The following is a 22,038-nucleotide window of genomic DNA, read 5'->3' as shown; positions in this document are numbered from 1 at the left end:
AGCAGTTCAACAGACAAAATTTCTACTCTTAAGTGGTATAAAAATTTTCAAGGACATTTTAACTCCTGAAATCTCCTGCTAGAAGGCAGGAAAACTGGAAAGCAAAACACTTCTTATTAATTCCTCTGCTCTGAGCAAACAAACCAAAAGAAAATAAGCAAAAAAATCTGTAAACACTCACTTGAATCATCTGTTCAGTGTTGTTAAAAATTGTCTGAAACTGTGGCCCGTTTCTGTCAGCCTGAAAATAATGATTTGCATGAAGGTTAAAATTAATTCTAACCAGTCACTGTCCTCTTGAAAAGATACAAAATAATCCAACTAGCTCTGAATAGTAGGTTTAGGACTATATATTAAGAATACATAGAAATGCTTTAAAAATAATTTTAAAAAGCTTTTGTATACCTTGACATATTCCACCTTCAGAAGGTCTAGGCCAGGCTTGTCCGAGGAACTAATTAAATGAATGGGTGCTTTTTTACCTGTAAAACACCATGTGAGATAAACAAGAATTAGGATCATTTTTGTTCTTTCAGAGAACCAAACAATTTGTGCCTTGAAGGTAGGGATTAACTTTCAGTACCATTTGCTAAAATACATTGCGCCACCAAATATGAGTCACTGGTTTATCTTTGCTAAATCCAAAACGGCAAATCCCTTCTCCATCCAAAGACTGAGGTTTAAGCCATTTATTTATCCCATAAACATTATGGTAAGATTTTAGATCTTACCAACTGTATCAGTGGTACAAGCACTGCAATGGACAGCTGCACATTAACTGGGAAACCAGAAAAACATTTCTATTTCAGAGAGCACGAGGCACAGGAGAACTCCAGCTAATTGCTACACACTCAGGTGTCCACTTCTCTGCCACTGCTTATTACCTCCAATTCCATAGTAATCCAGGCTTATTTTCTTCAAATAAGATACAGCTGCTAAATTATAGGTTTTGACAGTAGCTTCTGTCCCAAGATGCATTACATCAAATACAAGTACTGTTTCCTCAGTTTGCTTTTGTCTGGTGAGTTCCACTAAAACCTGCATAAACAAGAAATGCAGTTATGCCATCTTTTCACATGCAGTATTATCACCATTTAAAACAGCAACTAAAGTTCAAGATTAATGCCTGCCCTGCTTTGTTGGAAGCACCGTTTTTACTACAGATTTTAGAGTATATAATAGAAAGGGGAAGTGATTGATGGTGAAAGATATAAATACAAAAAATACTTGGGGATTTTTCTCTTTGCAAGAGACCTGCCTCGGACTGATTTTGTTCCTCCAGTGCAAAATTGCCACTCCCTAGCCTCTAATTATGAGTTGGCACCAAGTTTTTCTAGTAAAAATACTCCAATAATTTCTTTTTTTTAATACATCTGTGTGTATGCATCATGTTTTATTTATAGGCATCCCAAGAAATATCTCATATGCATAGAAATATGTATGTGGATACATGAGGGTTATTTTTGTTGGCTGATTATGTTTCTGCATCCTCCACTAATCTGGAGAATACTAGTAAAAGAACAAAGGATTTTTAATTTTTTTTTTTAGTATTCTTTAGGCAAAGGAAAACAGAATTAGAGACATACTTCTTTAATTTCAAACTTGAGGTGAAGATCTGTCAGTTCCTCCTGAGCAGGCTCCTCTTTTCTTATTTCTTCTCCTTTAATTACTGAACTGTCAGTTGGTTCAGAGCTTTCCTCAAAATCAAAATATTCTTCTTCAGAGTCTACAGAAGCAAAATGACTTTGTCAGTTAACTTTTTTCAGAAACAAGGCTAAATATCCCACCCTCTCTTTCTCATTCCAACTGTATTTTTAACAGCATGATCACTTTAAATCTAACTTGATAAAATATACTTTAGATCTATACTGCTCTCCTACCCACTGGATGAGAAGTGAACAAAATTAAAGCCCTGTTAAAGACAGCACTAGAGTCTAAAGGCATCATTAGACTTTGAAGAACACAAAGTAACAGTAAGAGAAGCTCCAGGAACAAGTGTCCAGGTTCCACTACAGGAAATTTTTCACTAAAATAGCCATGAAAATAAATGCTCAAATCCAGAGTCAAACAGTAATTTCTCAGTAATGTGTTATTCTAGTTCTGCCTTTTCAGAAAATTGAGAGCTTTGTTAATGCAAAACAGTCAGGACAACCTAATACAGTATTTACAGTTCACTCATTTTAAGAGGTTGCTTATGCATAATATTATTTTTTTTTAAAAAGCAGGTCTGCTTTTTAGAAAAGGCAAGTTTGCTCATCTGAGGTAACATCAGCATCTTAATCAAATCTCCTCATGCACTTGAGGGTGGATATGACCCACTATTCTCATCTCTGTTGTCCTTACATGTTTTATCATCAATAATAGCATGAAAATACTAGCTATTCCCTAAGTTATGGCCTGCTACCCTTACAAAGACACATCTGTAGCTTCTTACCTGACACTATTTCTGCTAACAACTGGGGTGTACTAAGCAACTCTTTACCAACAGCAGGAATTGTGGGAATGGCTGGTACCTGGAGGGAAAGAAAAGAGAAAAATAACCAACACAGGAATTTAAAGTTTATATAACTTGCTATGTTCATATTTTTTATTGATGATCAATGTTCCACAATGCCTCCCCCACATTGTTTGGCAAGGTCAGCTCTGCCAATACTTATATGGATACCAGCAGGACAATGACAAAGGCTCCACCATTGCTTGAGGAAGCCCAGAATGTTTGGATGGTAAGTCAAGACACTAGTGATGTTTTTTTGCTTGTTTGGGGTTTTTTTGAAGTTTTCTTAGTTGTATTCAGCTTACCTTTGTGCTTGGAACTGCCATAGATGACTTCTGAGGCAGTGGAATGCTATCAATCAGATCAGAGATTGCCTTGATTTTCTGGTCAGAGAGCCTGACATGCACCAAAGGAAGCCCTCCTGATACTTTAAACCTTTAAAAAAAATTTATTAAACTCCTATACAAAAAGCTACCAAATCCTCATTTAAATCTTAACAATATGGATGCTCCTATATAAAGATTACATCACAGTAAAGCCAGGGATTCTGCATTAAAACAGGGCTTGGACTTAAGCAGTAGTTAGCAACCAGCAAGGGCTTCAGGGAACCACTCCCCAAAAAAGATTTTGCCAACAGTAGTAAACTATTTTGGTTTCTTAGTTAATATCTTCAAATTACAAAGTGCAAATGAACCTGAAAACACGTATTTCTTTTCTCTAAGTGCAATGTAATTCTAAATGAGTATTTTCAACATTAATATATTACTTTGGCATCCTGGAATCTCTTTCCACCATTGACTTTGCCAACTGCACATGAATATCCATAGGCTGCAAAATGTGCAAAGTTGATGGATGTTGAAAACGAGCCTTCTTCCAGTCTTCACCTGAAAATGTCCCGTAAATTTAAATGAAAGAACCATCTCTTGCTAATTGCTTTAATTAATGCATCATTAAAGTAATCAAATGGAATTGCTAGGAGGGTAAAAAAACCCACTCACCAACTAAAGCAACCTAAAACAACTTAGGTGAAATATTTTAAGAGCTTTTAATCCCATTTGTGAACACTACTGCCTTAGCAGCACTAAACTCATTTCTACACTAAAAGATGTATCTACATTGACCCCTAGAAAAACAAATGGATAGACAAATAAAAGATAGAACAGCAACCTAGCATTCTACTGATTATATGAAATTAAGTTTAAGTGAAGAACTAAGGCAAATTTAAGCTGTGCTTTTCCTGTATATGATGGAAAACATAACAGTTCTTTTCATTTACATTCATTGCTACCATTGAAGCAATGCACAGATCCAAACAAAAAATGAGCAGAAATGAAGCATTTTTTTCAAAGTTTGGCACCCAATGTGTACTATAACCTATCTTATCATTTATTGATTTTAGTGTGTCTTTTTTTCTTTAAAAACCATATTTATTTATTACAGGTAGGTAGCCTTTGACAATCTTTTGCATAAAGAGCAGCTATGTTGTTTTGTTACCTGTTCGTCCAAAAAGAAGTTGCACATTTTTAATTTTCACGTCAAATTTGTCATAAGCTTTGTCCATAATCTCCTCTAAAGATGAAAAGTTAGAAGCTTCACTACTGCCTTGATTTATGCTGTTCAGCTAAACACATAACAAAATAAAGTTAAATCTTTGAAACAGACATGAGCTATTCATTCTAGTTAAGATGAAAAGATGATTCATAGGGGTTAATAACTGACATTTGGACTCTTACAGAGAAATATCTTAAATCACTTCCCATTTCACTTATTCTCGCTAAGTAGATTTTTTTGCTGTTACTTCTATCAATCTACTTAATTCAAGCTATTAAAATTTTTTTTCACTAATCTATAATTTTACTTATGGAATACAACTAAAATATTTAATCAGTCATTAAATCAAGCTGAATCTTTCCATTTTATAGAAACAATGGAATTAATTTTAAAATTTCAAGAGAAAAATTATATTCTCTTTTATTAATAAAAGGCTATAATTTTACAAGAAAGGAAACAAAAGTTCATGTATTCTGCTGAAGAAATTCAAGATACTAAATGATAAGGTATTACAATCATGATTAAAAAATGAACATGTTTCAAAGATACCCTAACAACTCTGATCAAACTGCTGACCCAAATTTGTTGGGTTAGAAATATGCTAAGTTAAAAATATGTTGACACAGATGATCACCCTGCCTTCTGAAAGCAAGATGCTTCCAGATGACAGCTATGTTAAAAGAGAATATTTGCTTTCCCTGAGCTTATAAGAGATGTCATTTATATACCTGAAATGTACCAAAGTCCAAAATCAGCAAATCTGAATTTTCATGGTAGAAACCAGTCTGTGGAACCACCAGGTAGGAAGGTTTCAGATTAATCTTCAAGTCAAGGACTTTCCGCGTTTCGATAATATGAGCTAATCCTTAAACAAAAAGGAAAGGCCATGGAAATGTAAATGCTGTTCACAAGTAAAAACAATTGTGACAGCATACAAAAAGATGTTATCTGAAAAGTAAAGCCTCTTGAATCAAGACTTTGATAGTATTCTACTGATTTCTTACTAAACTCAATGCTCCTTCCCACAAAATATTCACTAAATCTCCAAGCAACTAAGTGGGAAAAAATTAACTCTATCCCAGCCAAAATGAGGCCACCAACTCAAATTAAAATCCCAATCAACATAACCCAAGTATTTGGGTAATCACATGGAAACATTTTAAGCGTTCACCATCACCGAGATGTGTTACTATCTTACCTGTAGCAGTTCTTTCCTTGATTTCCTCTAGCTTCATTAATGTGGCTGTTGTTAATCTTTCAAGATCCATTCCCTTACTTGTCTGAAAGAATTCTACCATCGCATTTATTGTTCTCTTAAAAAAAAAGACAAGAACTAGCATTATATAGCATTATAAATATAAGTCACTCAATTAAAACTCAAAATTAGATCTGGACAGAGACAAGAGAGTAAGAGCAGGGAAAGAGGACTCAGAAACACCTGAGAGTTTTGGCTACTACTCACTGCATCATATTTTACTTCCACAGGCTGCGATTCAATAGTAAGGCTCTGGTCAGCTGTACTGTCCTCTGGGTTAACATCAAACTCAATCTTAAGCAGAGAAGATTTGCTATCCCCTATGGAAGCCACAAGAGATGGTACAATGTTTTCTTGTCTCAGGCCTGTAACATACCAGTTCTCAAGCTTTGCTTCAACCCTAAAGAAGATAAATAGTTAAAAATATTTAATTGGGCAAGGGTTAGAACCAGTTGCAAGAGAAAAGAAAGGTAGAATATATATGGTTACATAAATAAAAACTGTAGGAATGTTTACTACTGTGTATGGATGTAAAAAGCAGTTATAGACTTCTTTTGGTGCAAATGGGAATTCTGTACTGAGAAATGCCCTGACAATAGTCTTAAGTGGAGTCTGTAGGAAAACACCACTGAAGAAAGCCATTGAACACCACCAAACCACACCAACTTCACTCATCCTTAGAAGTGTAAGAAACTGCTTTTCAGGTCCTGTGCCTCCACCATTAAAATCCCTGACTTTGGGAGGCAACATACTTAGCCATAATCAGTGTCATATATCTGGCTCTGTTGAGATAACTGAACTACATTTTTTCCAGAAACATAACATAAGACTATCTGTTCTACTGCTTCAGTCTCGCAAACTAAATTTTATGGCATGCATTTATGTAAAATAATGTCAAAGCTCTTTGTTTCTGTGCAGCATTCAAGCCACACCTTGAAAATTCCCCAGAATGTTTTTCAACAAAAATATTCAAGACTCAGTGACTGAACTGGTGATCTTATGTATGAAGCCTGAACTGAAGGAACTACAAATGAAAGCAAAAAGTGCACAGATTCATTTTCCAGACACTGGCAATCTTATGCACTGACTGTGTAAGCCAGTAATTTTTGTTCAGTATTTCTGGTGTGCACTCTCTTAAAACACAGGAAGGTCTCAGTATCTTATGTTCCAGCTGATTTTCCACCTACAGCACAAACACATAATTTCTCATTTCTGTAGGCAGTGAGTAATACATTCACTAGCTTGGCTGGAGTGTGCTGGCCACACCATTTCACTTGGCTTACCTATCACTTCCCAGAAGTCATACTCAGCACTTCAACACTTATATTCAAGAAAAAGGTTGCCACTGTTCATGAAAACTAGAAGACAGCATTCTCTTCTTCCTTCCATTCTGTGTTATTCACCAAATTATATTATTTACAGCAGAGTACAATTACAGAATGCCAACAAATTTACAAGGCAATATACAACAAGCACTGCCCAAGAAAAGTTAAGAAGCTAGGGAGTGGGGTGAGGAGGGGCAGAGATGTTTCTACAAAAAGAAAATACCAATCCAATTACTTAATGGCTTGTGCTCCTGGGCGCTGTGATATTTTGGTACTCAGATCAATTATCTGTACTTTTAGAGTTTCTGCCACATTCTTGTCTTCTTTAATTGTAAGAGAAGTGCTTAACAGCTTCAGTGTCACAACATGGGCAACATACTAGTGAGAAGAACAGAGGAAACTGAAATTAGTCATCTCAATTAAAAAAAAAAAAAATTCAGGATTCTTCATTTTAACAAACTAAAATGTGTCTAAGTTTTTCCAGTCAACTAAGATTAGAAACTCATCTCTATGCAGAAAGCAAAGTACAGATTCTTTACTTTATTCAATGTTTACCAATCATTTCTTTACCATTAAATAGTGTAATAGTAGTTCAACAAATGCAGAGCAAATACAGTCTCACTCTTTTCAGCATTAAGGAAATTCTTTTAAAACCTGAAGCAAGCATAGCTAAACTACATTCAGTAGAGCACTCACTAGATCAACCAATATCATTATAATCCACATAAATAACTACATTTCAGAAGATACAGCTTGTATGTCTTCATTCTTCTTACTGCTACATGTCAAATCTTGGCTTTGCCAAGAGAGGGTTCCAACTTCCCAATATATGTACCATTTTATGACTGCATAAATCAGCAACTTCAGAAGGCTCAAATAATATTTCCTACCTAAATTTGAAGCCTTCATCTTTCGTCAAGGTAATGAGAGAGGTGAAGGCATCTTTAATTTGTTGCGTAGTTTTTTTTTTTAAACCACCCCATAAGTTGCTTACCTGCTTTGGTAGTGAAAGGTGATGGGAGCTGTCACTATATCCAATAGCAGTATAAAGTTTAGCTTTCTCCTCTGGTGTCATTAGTTCATCAATAGCTAAAAAACAAAAACCCACACAACTTGCACCTTAGTAAATAACAATAACACTTTTCCTCATATTTGCCTTCTATTACTTCAGCTGTGGTGATACATTTCATTGATTGTTCATATTGCACTGAATTCCAGATCGTGAAATAATTGACAAAAGAGTCTTCATATATATGGTCATACATATACGTATATGATGTAGCAGAGAAATCAATTCAATTTTTATTACAGAAGTATCCATAGCCCATAATGATGACAATAAATTTCAGAAATTTTAGTAGATCAAGCCTCTGATCCAGACAGCAAATCACCAGAATGACAGTATTCCAATTGTTGCCAATTATCACTACAGCTGTAAGTGCCATATTTTTCTCCTCACCAAGATTCTGAAAAGCTTATGGCCAATTTAGAAGAATGCCTTATTTGCCAGCTCAATATTCAGTCAGAGGTGCCATAAAATGCATACCCTCTCCTGCATAGTAGGAAGCAAAAATACTGTATTCTTTTTAATACTTAAAAAGATGTAAAATCTCTCTAGTGCATTACAATCTACACTTACTTTCAGGTACAGGTGATTCTTCATCTTCTTTAGTCCTAGGTTCTCTTTTACCCCAGAAACCACTAAACCATCCTCCACTTTTCTTTTCTGCTTCAGTGCTTTTCTTCTTCAGTAATTTTTGTCCTGATCTTATTGTCTACAAACCAAAAATTAAAACAAATTTGACAAAATACATAATATATAGTATTACTAGTTTTTTTTTTAATAATCCATATATGTGTGCATATTGAACATGCATTTAACTGAGGGACAGCAACACCACACCACATGGAATTCAGAGCTCTTTGACTCACTAGGCAGAAGCAAAGAGAGGACCAGAGTGAGGGACATGTCTCTGTGCATCTGTGCATGCACAGACACAAGCACACCTTATTTTTACTTTGGACAGTTTTTTCTACACATTTCACCAGCTTTTAGACTACAAAAGGGTAGGAACCATAGAAAATGACAGTATTTAAGAGAGTATAAAAAGCATTTACATTCCTTAAATCTAGTAGATTTCTTAACCTAGTAGTAACAAATTCTGAGGACCAATCCTGTACCATTTAAAAATGTTGAACTTGTTTTTGAACTGGTTTCCAATTTGAAATTATTTTACTCTTGTCCTGGAAGGACAGAAACCCATCTATCCTATCATACACATCAGCACAATTTTTAAAAAAATACTATAATGAGAAAACCATCCTATATGAAGTGCTACAATATTACTGAACAGAAATTACACCTTACCTCAACTTGTGCTTGTTGTCTTGCTAAGATTATATTGAAGACGTCAAGTTTCCTTTCTAGGTCCTACAAAAATGTATGCTCAAATTATTTGCTGCTAAAACATATTTAGGAAAGGCTCGCCACTATAAATTTTCTACAAGCTCCTTCATATTTACACTCCAGTTGATTTCTAGCTCTGCTCATTTCTATCACAGGCATAGCCCACCCCCAGCTGCCAAGTTCACTAGAAGATAAAATTGATGTTAGGCAGTCTAGTCTTTTTTCTTAACTAGATCACTCTTGCACTTCATTAAAAGTATCCATGCTCATTAATCCTCAAAGATAGTTTGTTTTTAATGGCACTTTAGTAGCATTTTATTTTGTTTTCCACAATAGGTTACATAGAATTTCAGATTAAGAAGGTATTTTCACAGACATCTTGTGTTCTTGCAACACCATCAACCTGGATTACTCTCAATTATAGCTAAAGAATTATTTCACAGAGGGACCAAAAGATAATTCCTCCAAAGAGAAAAGGCTCATACCTGGATTTGCCTCTGTGTTTCTTCTGACAGTTTACTCTGTGTTAGCTTGTTCTTGTACACATTTTTGTAGCTCTTCAGAAGCTGCCTGTGCTGTTTTATGTTACACCATGACCACATTCGAGTACATCTTCTGATGTGAACTTCAAGAACACTGTTACCTGCATATTTCCACCTACAATAATTCCATATTTGTGAACAACTTCCCATTTCATCTGTGCATGACAATTTACAGGTTGCAGAGGTAGTTTATTAGTATGCAAACGCTTTGTTCACCACTTGTAATTTGAGTAACTTGGCTTATAAAAATTTGTATGTTTTCAACATCACTTTTGAAAAATGGACAGAGGGCTTACATTTAATGCGTTAAGAGCTACAAACCTTCATTACTGACTTCTGCATGTTTGCAAATTTGGGCTGTTACAGCACTACGTGCACTTAGCACTTTGATAATCATTATCAGTTAGTTCTTTAACAAAAGACAACAAAAATCTTATCAGTTCAAATCTACAGCTGACATACATGTTTCCCTTGTATAACATTTGCAAAGTTTTTTCTTTAGCCTTTCTAAAATTACATTTTAACCTCTAGTGAGAGCATTGACATTTTGTTCAGGGGACTTCAACTTAGCAAGTGAGATTTTCATCAACTGGATCTTTTATCACTTGAATCTAAGGGCTAAGCAAAGCTCTGTGGAAGTTACATCAACGTGTAATCTAGTTTTAAAACTACTTTTAACGACAAAGGAAAATGAAGAAACTGAAGAAGACTCCAGCATGTCCCAAAGAATGCATGAATGTACACAGCTTACCATTCCCTGGCATTTTTATGGAGAGATACATTTGGCCTAAATCTTCTGTACGGTGCATTGCGAACCATGTAATCTATGGACTCCAGCAGGTCTATCATGCTGAGGTACTAAACACAGGAAAACAAGTTTCTTAGCAGAGGTTCAGGTTTTGCTTGCAGGCAGTGCTTGAACTGCATGTATACCATGGCCTTCAGTATTCCTCACACTACATAGAAATTTAGGTCCATGCATTTTCATTAGTATCTGAAACTGGACCAACTGCAGGCATTCTTCTCAAAGGACACCACTTTCAATGCCTGTTTCCCTCCAGGAACAACAATTTGTAGTTTTACCAGCCTGCTCAGCACAAACTCTCAAGCTTTTTCAAACCAACCTTATTTATTTGTCAATGCAGTTTCCCTCATTTTAGAGCTGCCTTTCCATTAATGAACTTTACCAGTACAGTTCTGAACTCAATATATATATACACTTAACATTGGTAAGAGCGAAAAAGCTCTTTAGCCAACTAACTGCAAATTACCTCTGAATAAATGAGAACATAAAATTGCTGAGGAACCATCTAAATTAGTTCCTTGATATTTCAGCAGGCTTTGTTACCAAAGCCAGCACACTCCATTCATTCCCACCCTTGCTTCTACTTTGGCATCTCTGCAGTTATAATACTGGATCATAGTTTAGAAATATAAAGGCTACTCATGATTGCTTTCTCTAGGTGAAACAAATGCTACTGGAAGGGCTGAATACAGATCAGGTGGGTCCCAGAGGGTCCACAGATAAGAGTGTCAGAGTACAAGACTCTCCAGGAAGTGATTGTTACACAGAGGGGAAAAGATCCTACACTTTTCCCACAGGTACTGCTAAACAGTTTAGAAATTCCACAGGCATATAAGCACACAAACCCCTAAGAATGTTTGCCAGTGATAAAACACTATAGTTGATCACAAAGTGAAATGGGTGATAAATACCAAACCAACTTGCCTGTGGCTTAGTGAATTCAATGACAATTCTCTGTACTTCTACATTACAATCAATCTTAGGAGTTTTCAGTTCGACTTCTGCATATGGGTTGATATAGAGTCTTGCAGATGCTGACACTGGTCTGAAAACTTGAAGATAAAAATAATGAGATTTTTTTTTACTTAAATATAACACAGAATAGATCAACCACATCAATAGATAACATGCATGCTCAAGCCCCACAGAATCAGGATGCAATTCTTACCAACAACAATTAAGTTAGCCCTGCAATAGTCAAAAACCATACAAGCCCTAATATGTTTTATAACATTATGGTTTTGCTAAAATGAAGATAGTATGGCCATGCCTACAGGATCAGATCAGGCTGTTGTACACTAACATGCTCAGAACAGTTTACATTCACTCATTCCTAGCTCACTTACTGTACTGGTAGTCTTCAGGCTGGTGACCATGGCAGGGAATTCCTCTTTTCAGCTGATCCTGTAAAGGGATACAATACTGGCTAACAATTGCTGAAGAACATTACTTGTTTAGAGTTCTCAAAACTTTGAGTAGACAACTCAAGTTCAAAATGTGTATTTTGCAGACTTTTGCACCTGTCAATTCTAGCTGTGTATCAATTTGTGTTTTCACTTCAGACTGAGATTCAGAGAAACAAAAGGAAAACATCCACAGACAGGCAATGCCAAAGGAACTTGGCTGTTCTTAGAGAGCTGGATGGTTTTAAGCACTTCAGGGTTTTGATTCAGTCTTCAGTGTTAGAACCAAGCTCACTGGGTTAAGTACATAATTTGTTAAGGACAAAATAAAACAAAAATAAAGGTATCCATAAAAGATGAGCACAAAAGAAAAAGGGAAAGTAGTAGCATTGCTCAAGGACACACAGAACACCTTAAAAAAATAATAGGTGAAAAATATATCATGTCTAAACCTTATAGGGGTTGATAACAAATGAGGTTCAGAAAATATTAACAATAGTGCAATGGATTAACATATGATCTTGAACACAGTGACCTAAGTGCGAGGAGTGGGGTAGGAATCAGTGTGGTCTAGCTTTGAATACTTCAAGCACCAGAGAATATAGTAATTAATGCATTTGCTTCTACATTACCAGTATTTGTTCACGGGATCCATGATAATACATCTTGCTGTGTATGTTCCAATAAGCACTGAGGCTGTCCAGGCACAAAAGCTGCACAGGAAAGAAAACGTGCAACCAACTGCATACTCTGTATTCAACCCATTCTACAAATTTAGCTTTCCATTTGTGAAAACAGAAAACATATGAAAGCAGATAAGACAACAAATGAACCATTAGTATTGAGATGTATTTAATCTGACAATACTATTTTGAAATGATAATTGAATTGCAAGTTCTTAAAGCACACATTCATGCACATCAGTTAAACATGACCCTGGATTACAGGGGTGAGGGTGCACAAAACTGGTACTTGGACTAATGAAGAAGCCAAAACTATTAAAGCCTTCAGATTGTTCCTATAATTCATTAGATTTCTGTGTACTCCTTTCCACACAAGCCTGGGGGGTGGTTCAGGAGGTGGGCAGGGAGAACAGAGACTGCTTAGCTCCCAGAATCCCAATTACATTAGGAATACAAACTAGACTAGGAAATGGCAATTTGACAACCTGTTTGAAATCACAGTTTCCACACAGGCTTGCTGTATAGTGCATTAAACAAGGGAATCAGCATTCACTTTTAAGATAAATTATTTAAACTATGGAGTTTAAGTTTATGCCTTACATAAAAACAGTTATTTATGCTCTACTTGTGCTTAAACATACATCAAAAATAAAGGAAAACAGGAGAATTGAAAAAGCAAACTACTTTTTCAACTTTATTTAGTGTCCTAGGTTTACTAGTCTCCAAGATCAGTTGCTTTCTTCACTTGTGTAGGGAAAAAAACCCACATCACGTTACCTTGTATATTATTTTTGCAGCTTCATTCAGAATGGAAGGTGTCCAGTTCTCGTTTGTTGTCTAAAAGTTCAAAGTGATAAAAGCAATTTTGTGCATCTTAGCTAACATATTTGTGGGTTTATCCTATGCTTCCAAGCAACAAATGCATCCAGTTTTTCTGCATACACACACATCAAGATAACATACAAAAATCTGTCAGTTTACTGTCATACTTTGATATTCAACTCCTCATCCTACCCATAAAATGCTTAACAGCTAAAGCAAAGAGGTTAGATGAAATTTTCACTCCCCATTTCTCAAAAGGCCTGGCAAAATACCAAATTCTTGATCACCATGATGCAATGTTTGCCTTCATTTACTATGCCTGGACATAACCTGCCCAGTTTCAAAGGTCACTCAGATCATTAGAACAAATCACCAAGTCTCAGAAAGTGTTATGTTCCTCAATACACCTCCCTTCTGCTTGCTCAAACTGCCAGTACTATTTGCATGAATATAAGATTGTCTTCACTTCCAGCTGTATGCACAGTCACTGTATCTTCTTACTATGTTCCTTTTCCTTTCTGCTACTCCAAAGACAAGCAAACTGAACACACAAGAACATGCATTTACACACACATTACCAGTAAACTAAGCTCGCCCAACGTCATTCCCAAGGAGATCGGACACTGTGGGTCTGTGATCTACAAAGACAGAAAAATAACAGGTATTTAATTACCTTGCTGCAGACAAATATAGCCCTTAAAATTGACTGAAATACTGAAATATTCTGAGCAACTTCCTTTGCTTAGTGAATCTAACTGAAACATTACTGGAACCCACTAAGATAGGCCAAAACTAGTATGGCTGTATTGTAAAAATGTAAAACTTCAATTCAAACTGATCATTTTCTTTTGGATTCTATCACCATAAAGGAAAAAAAAATATTATTAGACTACAATCTCAGTCAGCTATATCCCCTCATTATATGTACTTCTATGACCTTTTTAACTTTAGTGTCTCTGAAAACAGTCCCTAGGAAAGGTTTGAGAAATACCCTATTATCCAGTGCTTGTCTTTTAAACTCAATTGTCTCATAACAAACTGCTTAATCATTTTACTAATGGAAGGTAAACCTAGAAATACCAGTTTGGTTCATATAAACAAACATTCTTTTCATCAGTTAAGTGTTTTCAACAGTTTGCCTTCAGACCCATCTGCAAACCCTTCAGTTTCTGCCATTCTGGACTCTCCCCAGGACACTGAAAAACTCTGTGCATCCACTGCACGCAGCAATATGCGACAGCAGACACTGCCCACATTTAGTGAGTAAGGCAGCACTGGACGAGGGGAAAGAGAACATCTGCTTCATATATCCATATTTCTGGCATTCAGTCATATCTGGGGCAAGTTATTTGAAGAAACCACAGCAACTTTTTCAAGGGGACAGAAAACAGTTTCCCTATGGACTAGAGAATCAGAACTGCATTGAAGTCCATTTTAAAATGAAGACAATGTGCCCCAGTTACTTACATCATCTTCGTATTTAACATGAATGCCTGTGATTTTGACTTGCACATTTTTTATAACTTGAGTTGCAAGTTTTTCTAAGAAAGTATCCTTCTTCTCCTCCTTTGGTTTGTCTAGAACAAGAATTTTTTAAAAGTCAGTATTTAGTGTAATAATTGCATCTTGAATTTCATTACACCAAAAACTACACAAATGTAAATTTACTTTTTCCTCTAAATTAACATTAGTTTTCACTTATTCAGATTACATATTTGTATTTTTTTAGATTAGATATTTGTATTTTTTTTCTTTTCTGCACATCCATATTCTGAAGATGTGATATGAGCTGCCCATGCACAAGAAAATACATGTCTAAATTTCAGTCAAAACAGTTTGGCACACAGCAAGTTCTGGATTAATATATTCCTTCCACTCCTTCCAAGATAAAAGGTTCTCTCTTAAAAGTCCCTTAATGAGGGGTTTCAAGAAGCAAATGAGTAAGCACAAAACACTCTTGAATAATACATGCAAAGGCAAGGAATAATATTTACAATCCCTCATTATTTTACTATAGTGATATGGCTTTACCATCTCAGACTGTGTTGCAGCATTTTACCTGAAGAATGGCTGGATGAGTGAGCTGCTTGTCCTCTAGCTGCCTTTACAGCCTACACTTGCATTCAGTACCCTCCCTACAATGTGGCTATTCCAGCAAATGCCATTGATCAGCCTACCAAGCTTATACATTTTTGCTGGAAATGCTACAGATGGCTCAAGTTGTAGAAATAGTCATGGCTATAGAGAAAAATAAGGACTACAGGTTTTGACTCAGCTTACTTGAACTGTTTCTAACTTTTTACATATGCAATGCACAGTGAACAAAGCAGGTATCTAACTTTGTACATCCTGCTAAAAGAATGAGAAATTTTCTTTAAAAGCTTTCAGAGGGTTAGGAAATCGGCATAACAATAAAACTTCACTATTGAACACCATGTAACACAGTTTTAATCAATAGAGTATTTGATTTCAATTGAAAAAAACTTGCCAGGAACTCAGAAAAAACAGAAACATTGTATCACTTTTACATGCAACATACATTTTCTCCTATCAGCTGACTAAAAAAAAAAAAAAAGGCAGAAGACCTTATCAAAGTTTCATGATCTCTAAGTGCAAGGAACCATTCACACTTTTGCAGCCACGTGCAGCTACCAGCAGCAATTCGTGTGAGACATTGCAAAGCTTATCTTGGGTCTCCACAAGGTTTTCCCTCCAACTGCAAGTCAACTGCAGCTTCCTCCAAGACCAAAACATAACAATACAACCACATGGGACATGTCAATTCTTAGACACATGCTAATGCTGAATCCTGCACAGTTTGGTGTTTACAGACAATGATTATCCTCTCGGGGAACAACATCAATTTCATTCCTGTTTAAATATGCCATAGCATTAAAAAAGATATTTAGAACAGAGAGATACAAGGTGATGAAAAAGACTGTTTACTGCTATAGCACCAGTTTCAGGTTTTCTTTACCTATTAACTGGAATCTTACAAAAATCAGACAAACTGATGTAATTCGCACATGCAGTTTTTCCAACAGTAACTGTGAAGTGCCACTAGTTTACAGAGAGCTCAAGATGAAGGAACAAACACAAGTATCCAAGTAAAGAGAAACAGGGACTCCCTTCAGTTTCACTGGATCCAGAGAACAGATACACAGCAAAAAGAGCTCTCTCCAATTTAGAACCTCTTTCAAACAGGAGGTAAAAGGTCTCATTGGATGGACAGCCAAGGCTATTAAAAACCAATCCAAACAGAAAGCAAAAACAAGCCTTAAAGTTGAAAACCATAACTGTTACCCACCTTTTGAGTGATCACGACCTCTAAAGGGTCTCTTAAAATGCTTTTTGTACTTTTTACGCTTACGTCCTTTTGTAATGCAAGCAGTTTTTTGGAAAAAGGATAAAATTCAAGTTAGTAAAGCAGAAATGTAAGAAAGCATAAGAAAATATAGAAGAAGGTTTAGCCTGTCTTAAAGCATAATGGCTTAGAAGGTCTCATTGCAAGCTTTTCAAGAATAGCAGCTGTGTTAAGCAAACAATCAGCTACTTCTCATAGCATAATATACAAATGTAGAAGAGGATAAGGACATAATTTTCAAGCTAAGATACAGATGTATGTGGAAACCCAAAGAACGCTTTTCAATAGGATTCTCATGATAATCAACAGTATGGTATGAAAACACTCTGAAAGAACAAATCAAGTAACCACAAAAAAGACACACAAAATGATGACTCCAAATGCTGTACATGAAATTAAATTCCATAATTTACACACATTTTACAACCCACACAATCACATTTCATTATTTAAATGATGCTCTTACTTTTCCACAATTCTGAAGAAAACCAGTTTGGTGAGTTGCACTGTTTCTTTCCCCCCTCTGGCCACCCCAGCAAAAGTAACTCAGCAATAGTGCTGCCTGTGCTTATCTTTATGGGGTTGGAGCAGAAGAAGGGTGTATCCCACAAAGCAAGAAGGAAGCAAGTATAACAGTGTACCTAACCTAACCATGGGGAACACCTGATGTCATCAGCAGGCCTGTTCAAACAAAGGAGGGAAATTGCCTGCCAAGATTTCAATTGTCTTGCAGGTAAGGTGAGAGGGTGGTCACTATATAAATAATAAAAAGGAAGAACTCGACAAATAGAAACATTTTATTTTGGATAGTTCCTTTTAACAGTACAAGTAGTCCTTTATCAAGGTTACTTCAAAAGGACAGCTTCCTTCAATTACTATTGAATTTGTAGGTCACAGGCTTTCACTCCCATGCATGACAAAACTAAGGAAACAGGATATTCTTCTTCTTCACCCACATCCACTACTATGGAGAAACTAAATGTATGTTTTTAAGCTTACTTTAAACCTGTGCTCAGATAACAACTCAAGGAAGAAACTTCGGCCAAGTGTAAATTTATTAAAATCAGGTATCAGAAGTTAAAAATAAAGCATGTCCAAAAAACAATAGTTCCCCTGAACTTCAAGGGAAGCTGTTTCCTCGCCTAACTTGAGAGTAATGCAAAGAGAAACAGGGCAAAGCATGCTAATGCCTTCAATTGTTCATTTTGTCTGTCCCAGGCTTCAAGACAGCCTGGACGTCCATTATCTTAAGCCCAGACACATTAAGTAAGGGTAATCACTCTCCAAACAGCTAGAGATGGTGTTGTAAAATTATAGTAGGATATTGTCAGCATTTTATAACATTCTTGAGCTCAACATGACTGATGGAAATCTAAGTGGTCTCCTAATCTTCTGAAACAGCCACTTAATTAAAAGGGGACTAAGTCATTGCAAGATTCCACTTGAATACACATTCATTAAAATCTTATTTCTAGAACCAGCGATTTGCGGATGTTTACCAAACAAGTGTTGTTTTCTCATTTGGCTGCTTTATTGAAGGGGACTTGAAAACATCTAAACTGCCTGCTCATCAGCATGTATAAAATGTAACTAACCATGCATACCCACCAGGCTTGGTGTCCTTGTAAACCAGACTCTCCAACCCATACAAGGAATCTTGTGAATGTGTACCTTGGTCCACATGGCAGCAAATAACCAAAAAAATGCATTTGGTTTAAAAGAAGGAAATCAACTCGTGATTGCATAATAAGTTCACCAAATCTGTATGACCAAGTAGTATTTTCATTACAGTATCTGACAGCCCAATTCACTTCAGAACATGTAGTTTCAGTCATTACCTACATAGGAAAATAATGCCATTTACATTTTTCTTGTAGCCAGCAAAAGACCTGCAGCCTCTGGTCTCCATATATGAGGTCTGATAGAGACAGACTGTAACAGCTTAGAAAAAGGAAAATCGTTTCATCGGCTTGTGTCAGCAGTTTCCACTTCCCTCTCACACTACCTTACCAACACAGTGCCATGACCATTTTGCTCAGTATTTGAAGAGCACATCAAAAGAAATTATCTCTCAGCTATTTATATTCTTAAATCCAAGGACTGAATCAAGATTCTAAACATGTTAATATAAATCAAGTATTAGTCAAAAAAGAAAATACAACTGAGAATCCATTAACCCTGACAACTTTCTATTCAAGATATTTCCTAGCTTTTCAGCATCTATTGTATGCTCTTAAAAGCCTAGAGAGCTGAATTTCTCAGAATTTTATGGTTCAGTAGGGCAACATTGGCTCCAAGATTTCTATATCTAGCAAAAGCAAAGGATCTGCTTATGCAGGACTTACACAAGTCCTCTTGAGTACAATATTCTAGTACAGCACCACAAACACAAATGGCTACCACTGAAATATGATCAGAGGATAACAGAACTTCTCAAGTTAGAGTAGAAAATAATCCAATTTAAATGTTCCTCTTGCTTTTCCTTCTCAAGGCTTAAAGTTTAAAACTGCAGAACATGACTAAAACTAAATCTCATTCTCGATTATTAGATAACCAGTTGAGCTGCTAAAGTATCATTTTTCTTTGACAATTTTTTCTCAAAAGCATTACAAACACTGAATCTAATAAGTTTTTAAAAAAAAAGAGAAAAGTGCCAGTGGTGCACAGACTCATTCTTAAATACATGAAGCTCCAGAATGTGAATTTCTCAAGCAGTATCCATTAGGTTAAGTTCATCTTATTACACTATCCTTTCATCCTATTGCTACTGGTGCAAAGAGCATTGGCTGAAACCCTGCTGCTGTACAGGACCCATGTGCTACATAACTGAGGTTAAACTTCTATCAACATTCCTTCACCCCAGTGTCAAGTAATGGCTGCAAAATTCATTCACTGAAGTTGTCTTAGCCCTCAAATATTTTCTGGCACATTCAAGACAAGAAATAAAGGAAAGCTCTTTTCTTCATTGCAGCCAGATTATTACATTGCCACTTGAAGGAAACTACACATGTACCTCTCAAACTAGCAGAGCACATGTACCTCTCAAACTAGCAGAGCAGGAAAAAGGTCTCTGCTGTAACTGGAGAATTAAATGAGCAAAGGGATAACAACCAAACTCTTTTCCAAGTGTTGAAAGCATCATCTCTTTCCCAGTAACTTTTCCATGAGTTGCAGCATTACAAGTAGCATAGAAATGCATCTTAAGAAGCATTACACAAGCCAACAAATAGGTCTCAATTCAGACAAAAACTTCAGTGATAACTTTTTCCTCCAACACAGGTAGTTACCCTGTCACTGGTTCTGAGCTTGGATTCTGTCCAAACAAGCTCAATCAATACCATAATTCTATTAAAGGTACGGGTTGTGACAATATAAAAGCAAACAGCAAAAAAAAAAAAAAAATCACCACCATGAAACAAGTTTGCAGGACTTAATTGAGAGCTTAACACTTTTTATGACCTACAGCAAAAGTTTAAGGTTCCTATGTTCCTGCTCAGTTGTTTTGTTGGGTCATGAATATTTCCTGCTCACAAGAGTTTCATTTCCCAAACAAGTCCATCCTCAGTACATCATAGAAGCACAGCAGAAACTGAAACAAAAGCATTATCATTGCAGTAAAAGTTTACAAGCCTTACCTTTCCCCTTAAAGGCTCTTTTCATCAAAGAACAACCTACCACAAGCACCTCTAAAACACACAGTTAAACATCTATTATTATGGTGCTAAAGCAAGATAGCATTACCCTCACACAATGTACTTTCTATTGTTCTGTATGATCCTGCTCCCCTAAAGCACCAAGGAAAAAAAAAATAAATAAAAGACATACCAGATAAATAAATTCCCTTTTCCCTTGGAAGCTGACTGAATAAATGAATGGTAAACAAACAAATAACATTTCTTTCAAGCTTTAGACTAAAAAGGCTTTTCAAAGCACTGTAGTAAGATTAGCTAGACACTTGAAAAAACAAAATTTATTAAGTCAATTAGAAACCAGGACTTTTCTTTCACAGCACAGCCCAAGTCCTCAAATTCCAATGGAGATTTGCATTATTAACTCAGTACCTTTTTCTGCTGCTTTCTGCAAGGCTTCCTCAATTCTTGCCAGTTCCTTTTGTTTATTATCCTGCAAGTATTTTTCTTCCTTCTCTGCATCATATTTAACACCTGTAAGCCAAGTTGAGAAAGCATTAATCCTAAATCTCTAATTATACAAATGCATTATCAAGCAATGCACCATATACAACATCATGTTGTAAAACACGTTGTTTGCTGAACACTGCAGCTAGACTCCAAAATTTCTGTTTTTACACAATTAGATATTACCTCACAGGAGAACTCTTCTGTGGAAATTCAGACTCTTAAGAGTGGTCTGTGCAATGCATGACAGATTTTTGAGTTCTTCTATATATATATTTACTGCTCCAGGAACCTACAAGCTTTCTCATCATACCAGAGGTACTGATTTCAGAGAAAACTACAAGTTCTTTGACCCTGTTCCCTCTCCCTACAAACAGTACAAATAGAATTATTACCTTGGATTGTTATCATTTAGCAGCAAATAAACAGCTAAAGATCTAAACCATGCCACAGAACTGGATTCAGGATAAGCAAGTTTTAGAGGAAACTTGGCTGCTGAATTGAACTTGGAATGAATACAACCAAGGATCTCCATAAAAGCAACAGGTGCTGTTTTCTCCCATCCTTCTATTAACTTGCCAGCATATGTGTAGAAACTTCCCTGAGAGAGCAGAATGTAAAAAAGGTGGCTCACATGAACTACTTGCTACTATAGACTCATTTACATGGTACCCTTAGATATTTTTCTCTTCCATTATTTAACTGTTGCTGAGAAGTTTACATACTTGCTCCAGGAACTATCAGAAGATACAAGCCTTCTAGAGTTGCAACAACTGCCTCCCCATAGAGATTCTTCCAAGGAATCTTCAGAGTAAGTTTATCTAAACAAAGCAGATACAATTACATCAAAACAAACATCTCTACTGTGCTTGGTCCAAAGAACACCTCCAGCATTAAAGAGCACTAGTCCTGTATCTTGATGTCCTAAACACCTTAGAAATAAAATATATGCAGAGGAAACATAAGCTATAAATTTAAGCAAAAAGTCACAGTCTGAGTAAGAATACTTTGAATCAAAACCTGAGATCATGACTGAAGTTCAATTCACTGGGATGAAAAGGATTTTACCAGGAAGTAGAAGAAAAAATACTACACATATGTAAATCTCCTACAAATGTTTCATGTGAAAAAGCAATGCTGACTACCATGGAAAGGAATTACTAAAAAAAAAAACCAAAAACTAAGAGTTCCTAAACCTTTGGCATATTTTGTCAGTTTCAGGAATTTAACTTCATTCTTCATAGTCTAAAT

General features: G+C 36.0%; 1 protein-coding gene across 5 annotated transcripts in view; it reads right to left on the bottom strand.

Annotated features, from left to right (window-relative positions):
• The window catches only part of VPS13C (vacuolar protein sorting 13 homolog C), a 74,103-nt gene that overhangs the window by 49,141 nt on the left and 2,924 nt on the right, over positions 1 to 22,038 (bottom strand). For 3 of the 5 annotated variants that reach the window (XR_014957477.1, XM_021554234.4, XM_021554236.4), the window contains exons 4-30: positions 21,513 to 21,608; positions 20,713 to 20,814; positions 18,260 to 18,322; positions 16,595 to 16,660; positions 14,755 to 14,864; positions 13,866 to 13,925; positions 13,243 to 13,302; positions 12,415 to 12,495; positions 11,726 to 11,783; positions 11,304 to 11,431; positions 10,326 to 10,432; positions 9,518 to 9,689; positions 8,994 to 9,056; positions 8,265 to 8,400; positions 7,620 to 7,714; positions 6,861 to 7,003; positions 5,508 to 5,700; positions 5,244 to 5,358; positions 4,774 to 4,910; positions 3,989 to 4,115; positions 3,261 to 3,378; positions 2,800 to 2,929; positions 2,435 to 2,513; positions 1,587 to 1,726; positions 885 to 1,038; positions 406 to 482; positions 182 to 241 (exon numbers count right to left, since the gene is read on the bottom strand). Coding sequence is in view for 4 of the 5 variants with exons in the window: in XM_021554234.4 (XP_021409909.1) it covers positions 182 to 241; positions 406 to 482; positions 885 to 1,038; positions 1,587 to 1,726; positions 2,435 to 2,513; positions 2,800 to 2,929; positions 3,261 to 3,378; positions 3,989 to 4,115; positions 4,774 to 4,910; positions 5,244 to 5,358; positions 5,508 to 5,700; positions 6,861 to 7,003; positions 7,620 to 7,714; positions 8,265 to 8,400; positions 8,994 to 9,056; positions 9,518 to 9,689; positions 10,326 to 10,432; positions 11,304 to 11,431; positions 11,726 to 11,783; positions 12,415 to 12,495; positions 13,243 to 13,302; positions 13,866 to 13,925; positions 14,755 to 14,864; positions 16,595 to 16,660; positions 18,260 to 18,322; positions 20,713 to 20,814; positions 21,513 to 21,608 (2,870 nt within the window). In the remaining variant the exon portion in view is untranslated. The remainder of the gene's footprint in view (positions 1 to 181; positions 242 to 405; positions 483 to 884; positions 1,039 to 1,586; positions 1,727 to 2,434; positions 2,514 to 2,799; positions 2,930 to 3,260; positions 3,379 to 3,988; positions 4,116 to 4,773; positions 4,911 to 5,243; positions 5,359 to 5,507; positions 5,701 to 6,860; positions 7,004 to 7,619; positions 7,715 to 8,264; positions 8,401 to 8,993; positions 9,057 to 9,517; positions 9,690 to 10,325; positions 10,433 to 11,303; positions 11,432 to 11,725; positions 11,784 to 12,414; positions 12,496 to 13,242; positions 13,303 to 13,865; positions 13,926 to 14,754; positions 14,865 to 16,594; positions 16,661 to 18,259; positions 18,323 to 20,712; positions 20,815 to 21,512; positions 21,609 to 22,038) is intronic. The other 2 variants (XM_021554235.4, XM_085588172.1) reach the window with 1 other exon arrangement.

Source organism: Lonchura striata, chromosome 10 (assembly GCF_050655825.1).
Source record: "Lonchura striata isolate lonStrDom1 chromosome 10, ASM5065582v1, whole genome shotgun sequence".
Lineage (NCBI taxonomy): Eukaryota > Metazoa > Chordata > Aves > Passeriformes > Estrildidae > Lonchura > Lonchura striata.
Note: the sequence above shows the minus strand (reverse complement) of the source record. Positions and strands in the feature narration are given on the sequence as shown.